At 49.4% G+C, this 8,332-nt stretch overlaps 1 protein-coding gene across 2 annotated transcripts in view; it reads left to right on the top strand.

The window, feature by feature from the left end:
* Positions 1 to 513: 513 nt before the first annotated feature.
* SCAF8 (SR-related CTD associated factor 8) overlaps positions 514 to 8,332 on the top strand; it is a 112,035-nt gene continuing 104,216 nt past the window's right edge. The window contains exon 1 of one of the 2 annotated variants that reach the window (XM_040350980.1): positions 514 to 657. In XM_040350980.1, coding sequence (XP_040206914.1) covers positions 628 to 657 — 30 coding nt within the window. In that variant the 5' untranslated portion in view covers positions 514 to 627. The remainder of the gene's footprint in view (positions 658 to 8,332) is intronic. The other variant, XM_040350981.1, reaches the window with a different exon arrangement.

Here is an 8,332-nt window from a genome sequence, read left to right as displayed (position 1 = left end):
ATAATATGTTTATTTTTTTCTTTTACAATCACTTTAAATCCCAAACGTTGGGAGAACTTGTCTGCTATAGAACAAACTCCAGCCACCTTTTCCTGCTCAGTGACATCACTTCCTCTATATACCTTGCTCTCTCATTGCCCTTAGAATGAGGGGGCGTTCCCCTATATAAACAGACACACCCCCCTGGCGGGGATACCAGGTCTACCTGTGTCGTTATAAACACCTCAATCCCTGCCCTTTGTCTTTCTGGCGGGCAGTGTGCACCACGTGACTGTCCGGCCATGTGTGAAGGGAAGGCGGTGTCCTTGCCGCAGGCAGTGTGGACGTTCTATGACAGAGCATTGAGCGGTAGTGTGGGGGCTACAAGTCCCGGCCGAGGCCGCTCAGCTCAGCTCGGTGGTGTTAGCTGGAGCTTGTAGTTCCAGAGGGGCGCACACCCCCTCCCCCGCTCTCTATGGTCTGTCAGAGAACATCCCTCTTCCTATTCTCCGCAGCCTCTTGTCACGAGGCCCGAGCTTCCGCTTCCTCCCCCTCCCTCCTGTTTCCTCCTCCCCTCCTCTCCCCCCCACAGGCGCCGTCGCCACCTCCTCCTCCAAACAACACGGCGCTTCTACATCACCCGACAACATGGAGGCCGTCAAAACCTTTAACAGCGAGGTTTGTAGCCGCACATCCATCATTTTCATGTCTTCTTCTCTGTCTGTGTGTGCATCGAAGGGCGGACCGCTGTCCTTGGTGTGCTGGAGGGAGGCCTGGGCTCAGCGCTGCCCGAGCAGCCTCCTTCCCTTCTACGCATCATCCGGCCCAGCCATTCTTCTCTAGGACGGGGCCTTCCCTCGCTGCAGCCCACTCACTACACTCCCAGGCTGTCACTGCTGCAATGTAGGCCTGTGCTGGTCACTCCACACAGCTCTGCTATGGGGTTGATCCGGGCACTGAGCAGAGCTCTGCTGTGGGGGTGATCCGAGCAGAGCTTTGCTGTGGTGGTGCTCCGAGCAGAGCTCTGGTGCGGGGGTGATCCGAGCAGAGCTCTGGTGCGGGGGTGATCCGAGCAGAGCTCTGGTGTGGGGGTGATCCGAGCAGAGCTCTGGTGTGGGGGTGATCCGAGCAGAGCTCTGCTGTGGGGGTGCTCCGAGCAGAGCTTTGCTGTGGGGGTGCTCCGAGCAGAGCTTTGCTGCGGGGGTGCTCCGAGCAGAGCTCTGGTGCGGGGGTGCTCCGAGCAGAGCTTTGGTGCGGGGGTGCTCCGAGCAGAGCTTTGCTGTGGGGGTGCTCCGAGCAGAGCTCTGGTGTGGGGGTGCTCCGAGCAGAGCTCTGGTGTGGGGGTGCTCCGAGCAGAGCTTTGCTGTGGGGGTGCTCCGAGCAGAGCTCTGCTGTGGGGGTGCTCGGAGCAGAGCTCTGCTGTGGGGGTGCTCGGAGCAGAGCTTTGGTGCGGGGGTGCTCGGAGCAGAGCTTTGGTGCGGGGGTGCTCGGAGCAGAGCTTTGGTGCGGGGGTGCTCGGAGCAGAGCTTTGCAGTGGGGGTGCTCCGAGCAGAGCTTTGCAGTGGGGGTGCTCTGAGCAGAGCTTTGCCGTGGGGGTGGTCTGAGCAGAGCTTTGCCGTGGGGGTGCTCCGAGCAGAGCTTTGCCGTGGAGGTGCTCCGAGCAGAGCTTTGCCGTGGAGGTGCTCCGAGCAGAGCTTTGCCGTGGGGATGCTCTGAGCAGAGCTCTGGTGTGGGGGAGCTCCCAGCAGAGCTCTGGCGCGGGGGTGCTCCCAGCGCAGCTCTGGCGCGGGGGTGCTCCCAGCGCAGCTCTGGCGCGGGGGTGCTCCCAGCGCAGCTCTGGCGCGGGGGTGCTCCCAGCGCAGCTCTGGCGCGGGGGTGCTCCCAGCGCAGCTCTGGCGCGGTGCTCCGAGCAGAGCTTTGCCGTGGGGGGCTCTCAGAGCGCAGCTATGGCGCGGGAGTGCTCGGAGTGCAGGTCTGGCGCGGTGTGGGGGCGCTCGGGGTGCGTTTGGAGCGCGGGGGGGCGCTAGGGGTGGGGGGCGCTCGGAGCGCAGGTCTGGCGCGGGTGGGGGGCGCTCGGAGCACAGCTCTGGCGCGGTGGGGGGCGCTCGGAGCGCAGCACTGCGAGAAAAGACCACCTTCATGGAAGGCTTCTGTAGATCTAGTACATAATGCATATTTATGGATGGTGATAGGACAATTTACATTGTGGTCCATGCCTCAGGTTTTTCATGGAATGGTGATCTTGTTGGCTGAACATGGATGTTTTTTTCCCGCAGTGTACCCCCAACACCATGACTAGTCCACTTTCCAATGTTGCAGTTTGCGGTCACACTATTGAAGGTAGGCCTGTATTTTGCAGGCTTTCCTACAACTGCAGCAGAAATGCATTGCTGTTTAGCAGACACAGGGCCCTTACACATTGGAAAATGTGGTATGATTTCCTGTGGGTGGAAATGGTGCTAAAGCACCATGTAGTTTCCCTGCGTCCACATAAAAAAAAAAAAAAAAAGTGCTGGGGACTTTTTCCCTGCATTTCTTGTAGGTACGATACGAAAAACCATTCAAATGAATAGGCTGCTGTCTGTACAAACGCGACCACAGGGAAAAACATAGATGTGAACCTATTCACCCCATCTGTATGCTGTGTGGTAAAAAAGGGACATTAATGCAACACATTAAAAAAAAAAGTGAATTCACGTTTGTTTATTGCACATGAACATATAATGCTCACGCTATAGGTCCAGCATCAGTTTTGCTCCTTGCGCTTGAGCCTGTGGATATTGAGCTTGTCACCGAATCCAAACAACCAACAACAGTAATCTTACTGATTGCTGGGCTCTCTAAAGTGACTGTTTGTTTTTGTTCTTTATTTATATATATCTATCCTTGGATTGCAGGAATAATTTGTACCAGAAACATGCTTGTAGTCCAAAGCACTTGTATATCAAAGCGAATTTCCTCAAAAGAAATAATGGAAACTCAAATGATTCCTTCCACAGCCATTTATTCATAAGTTCTTCAATTTATAGTCCATATAAAAAGATCATAGCAATGTGATTGTGTAACCATAAAATGTCCATTTACAAATGGAAGCCTCCACAAGGGGATTAGAAGTAAAATTCAGCAGCAGCTGCAGAGTATAAAAGAGAGGCGCCTCCACGTGTAGCAATATGTTGCTAAATGTTGTACCTTCATTAAATGTGACCATATTGCTACACTTGGAGGCTCCTCTCTTCTATACTCAGTTGTGACATGACGCTACTTGTATATCAAGACATCGCCTGTATATCAAGTCCAAATTTATTTAAAAATGTAGCTTGTCTTGCAAAATGCTCTCAAACCAAGGTTTTACACTGTGTGTGTGTGTGTATATATATATATATATATATATATATATATATATTCCAACATGCCTATACTTGCCTGATCTGTTTTGCGCAAAGCGTCCCCGATCCTCCGTCTCTGGGCTCCCCGGTGGCACTATTGGCTTCTTCTCTTCAAGTGCCCCCACAGAGAGCCACATACCATGGGGGCACTCATGCGAGCACGCTTCCGAGTCCTGCTGCTGTGTCCATTGACACAGACAGCAGGACTTGGCCCTGGCTCCCATGTCACTGGATTTGATTGACAGCAGTGTGAGCCAATGGCTCCTGCTGCTATAAATCTATCCAATGAGGACCCAAGACAGCGGCTGGAGCTGCTCTGCTTGTTCTTGATGCTGGAACGATCAGCCTTAATGCATTAAGGTAACAGCTCCTTTAAAGTGGAGTTCCACCCATAAATATAACATTACATCAGTAGTTTTAAAAAAATGTCATTAGTCCTTTACGATTTTTTTTTTTTAGATGCCTTCAAAGTGTTGTTGCTAGGCAGAATAGTTAATCTTCCCACTTCCTGCACCTAGGTGCTTAAAGCGGGGGTTCACCCGTACATGACACTTTTTCCCCTTAGATGGATGCTCATTTTGTCTAGGGGAATCGGCTAGTTGTTTTAAAATATGAGCTGTATTTACCATTTACGAGATGCATCTTCTCTGCCGCTTCCGGGTATGGGCTGCGGGACTGGGCGTTCCTATTTTGATTGACAGTCTTCCGAAAGGCTTCCGACGGTCGCATCCATCGCGTCACGATTTTCCGAAAGAAGCCGAACGTCGGTGCGCAGGCGCAGTGTAGAGCCGCACCGTCGTTCGGCTTCTTTCGGCTACTAGTGACGCGATGGATGCGACCGTCGGAAGCCTCTCGGAAGACTGTCAATCAAGAAGGAACGCCCGCTCCGGAAGCGACGGAGAAGATGCATCTCGAAAACGGTAAGTACAGCTCATATTTTAAAACAACTAGCCAATTCCCCTAGACAAAACGAGCAGGAATCTAAGGGGATTGTTTGAAAAAATTGTTTTATGGGTGAACTCCCGCTTTAATGCTTCTTAACCTACACCGCACAGACTCCTGGGAATGTAGTGGGTGTAACTTTCCAGGAGTCTGTGCACTCCCCAGTCTCGAAGAATCATGTGACTTGGACAGCACAGGTGCTGAAACCTGATCTGACACTGCTTGTGCAGCACTGAGCATGTTCGAGATCTGCAAGGCTGAAATCCAGGAAGTCATACAGTCTGGCTTCATGATGCCCACACTTAAGATGGCCCCGGTCAATTTCTATTTTATAAAGTGTCTAAATGCTGTAACAACCTAATAAAACGGACCTTAGTTTACAGGCCAACTTTACTAGAATACATTAAGCTTGTGTATTACAGGGGTATTTATATTTAAAAAGTGAAATTGTGGCCGGAACTCCGCTTTAAGGCCTTACTCCAACTTATGTTTGATGCTGAGCTCCATCTGATACACTTTACGTAGTATGTCCTTCACTAATAAGTGATGCTGCTGGATGGGCGGTATAAACTGTATGTAGCTGAGGTTGCATAGAGCATACCGCTCTGTGTTCTGGGTTGGAGCCCAGACCTTCCTCTCATACCCGAAAAACAATAGAGTCTCTCTGAACAGCGCACAGCCTGTCATAGAAATCAATATATTCTAGCAATCAATACAAAGCTTCCTTTTAATTGGAGAGGCAGGCTGATGATGTCACAGCCTCTGCCAATCGAGACTGTTCTGGGTATGAGACTGAAAGTCTCCACTTGAACCTGGAACACAGTGGTGGTATGTTGTTTGCAGCCTCAGCTGCATAAAGTTCATAGCACACATCCAACGGCCCCACGTGGTTAGTGAGGTACATAGTTTGTTTGGGCCAGCCTGCAAACTATGAGAAAGTGTAACAAATGCTGGAGTTCAGCTTAAAAGCAGAACAATGCTCGCCTCAGCTCCAGCGATGCCGTATCCTGGAGCTCCCTGGCCAGCCGCTGTTATCTTCGAGTGACTGGCTTCCAAGTCTTGATCGTCAGGTGGGGATGACGCGACTCCTTTGCATGCTGAGTTTGAACAGTGAGCTGTGTGCGCGGCTCACTGTACAATGGCGGGTGAGTAGCATTAAAGGGGTTGTTAAGATAAAAAATGTTTTCCCCAAATAGCTTCCTTTACCTTATTGCAGTCCTCCTTCACTTACCTCATCCTTCGATTTTTTAAATGTCCTTATTTCTTCTGAGAAATCTTCACTTCCTGTTCTTCTGTCTGTAACTCCACACAGTAATGGGAGGGTTTCTCCCTGGTGTGGCGAAAGCCTCTTGAGGGGGCGAGCAGGAGGGTCAGGACACTCTCTACTTTGCAGATAAAGGAGCTGTGTGTTAGTGGGCGTCCTGACCCTCCTGCTCGCCCCCTCAAGAGGCTTTCTCTACACCAGGGAGAAAGCCTTGCATTACTGCATGCAGTTACAGACAGAAGACCAGGAAGTGAGGATTTCTCAGAAGAAATAAGGACATTTAAAAGCAAAATTGAAGGATGGGGTAAGTGAAGGAGGACTGCACTAAGGTAAAGGAAGCTATTTAGGGGATTTTTTTTTTTTACCTTTACAACCTCTTTAATGCAGACAGACAGACATGTCGGTTCTGCATTAAATCTACTTACCTACCTGTATGCCGTATGCATCAGCCATACACAGTTTACAGTTCTGTGTTTCAGCAGCGTCCTCTGCCTGCCTCTCCACCAATCGGAGAGAAGCCTTATATTTTATGTATTTCCTGTGAATTTTGTTCCAGGGATGTGAATTCTCCCATGCAACATATAGTTCACAGCAGTAATAGTGGGTGCCTGTGTTGGTGAAAGAAATTGTTTGTTTGGGCAAGCTAGGTCAAAACAAACTATTTATAGCGGAGTTCCACTAAAAATTGGAGCTTCTGCTTATTTGACTCCTCCCCCTCCCCCATTTGGCACCTTTCTGGGTGGTGGGGGGAATGGGTCCTGTTTTTGATAGGTCCCCTTCCCCACTTCTGGGAGACTGGGCGGCCACGGCGAAGTACATCAGCAGCTCGTCGTTCTGCCGGGCCAGTGAGAGAGCTCAGCGCGCTTTGCTCATGCATGGTATGGACCCAGCCATTAAGCCGAAAGGCTACACGGCCGGGTTCCCTTTAACAGCAGTGGCGGCGGCAGCACTCGACCAGCCAATGTAAACATCGGCCGCGGTGCCGACATCGCTGAACTCCAGGACAGATAAGTGTCCTAATGTAAAAAGTCAGCAACTACAGTATGTGTAGCTGCTGACTTCTAATCTTTAAAGGGGCAGGCAGAACACCCCTTTAAGGCTCATGCTCACACGAGCTTTTGCAGGTGTTGAGTGTTTTTCTTTTTTTGCTCAGCCTGTGAAAGTACTGTGCATGTACACGACTAATTGTTAGGAATCAAAATCACGATCTTTTTACCCTGATCTTCAAAACATCATGTCACGATTCTTTATAACAAGTGCAGAGAGTTCTCGCGGCTGAAAAAAATAAAAAAATCCAGGCAGCCTGACAAGTTTCATCACAACTGCTTAATAAGTAGAAACAACGTATCTTTTCATTCTTTCATCAAAGGAAAGAACTCCAGTGTGTAAATGAGGGAGGATTAACCATTTTAAAGACCAAACCTTTTCTGACATTTTGTTGCTTACAAGTAAAAATCATTATTTTCTGATAGAAAATTACTTGCAACACCCAAACATGTATTTTTTTTCCAGCAGAGGCCCTAGAGAATAAAATGGTGGGTGTTGCAATAATTATGTTGCACCGTATTTGCGCAGGGGACTTTCAAATGCATTTAAAAAAAAAAAAATTTAGCCCATTTTTTTTTTTTTTGTATACAGTCTGGCGGATCCAGACTGTATTGTCGCAATGACGCTGTGCCTGGACTGTTTCCTGTGATGTCAGCAGACAGTAGACCTTCAGTCTGCTCTCTGCTGAAAACAGGTCACAGGCGTGCAAAACTATTTGCTGGGAACTCGAAGAGCTGGCTCGTGTGAGGCCCATGCTGTATCCCTGGACAGATAATTCTCCTATTAAATGTCAGCAGCTACCATGTTTGTAGCTGCTGACTTTTATTTTTTTTTTTTTTATCCCATTAGGTGAGGCCCATAGTATCTACAGGTGCCTTTAGAGCAAGAGTAAGAGCCGGTTCACACTAGGGCGGCACGACTTCGGGGTGACTCGGCCAGGCGACCTGAAGACGACTTTTAAGGCGATTTGCAAAATGACCTCTGTATAGAAGTCAATGCAAATCGCCCCGAGTCGCCCCCGAAGTCGTACAGGAACCTTTTTCTAAGTCGGAGCGACTTGCATCGCTCCTATTAGAACGGTTCCATTGACTACAATGGGATGCGACTTGTCAGGCGGCTGTGTCGCCCGACGAGTCGCTCCAGTGTGAACCGGGTCTAAGGCTCCATTCACATCTATGCGACAAAACGCCCGACGCCGGACACTTGTGCCGCTAGAGGGGGGAATTCCCATTGCTGTCTATGGAGATGGTTCACATCTCATAGACGCCGTACGCCTGTCGCCTGAAAAAAAGTCCCGGACCCTTTTTTTCAGGCGACATTGGCGTTCGCCCATTGACAGCAATGGGAAGAATTTGAAAAAAAAAAAGTTTCACACTCGCGGCAAAATACGCCGTGTACGCCGTTGTCGCGGAGGTGTGAATGGAGCCTAAGGCTAGATTCACACTATATGTGTTACATTTATGTGCAATACATGCACTTGAGCTGACAAGCATTTTTTTTTTCTTTGTTGTGTTTGTGTCTTTTCACTGCAAGGGTAACTTTTTCCTGCTTGGAATGGGGCTATAAAGAGGTCCTGTTACAAAAAACAAAATCGCACGACATTAAAGCACAGTTGTATCTACCAGAACGGTTTGTCTTGCAGCCAGTCTTTGCTCTCTTGCAGAACTAGAGGCATTGGAATTTTTAGCATCCAATACTTTTAAGTATGTTGGGT

The sequence above is a fragment of the Rana temporaria genome, chromosome 4 (assembly GCF_905171775.1).
Source record: "Rana temporaria chromosome 4, aRanTem1.1, whole genome shotgun sequence".
In the NCBI taxonomy this organism is placed as follows: Eukaryota; Metazoa; Chordata; class Amphibia; order Anura; family Ranidae; genus Rana; species Rana temporaria.
Note: the sequence above shows the minus strand (reverse complement) of the source record. Positions and strands in the feature narration are given on the sequence as shown.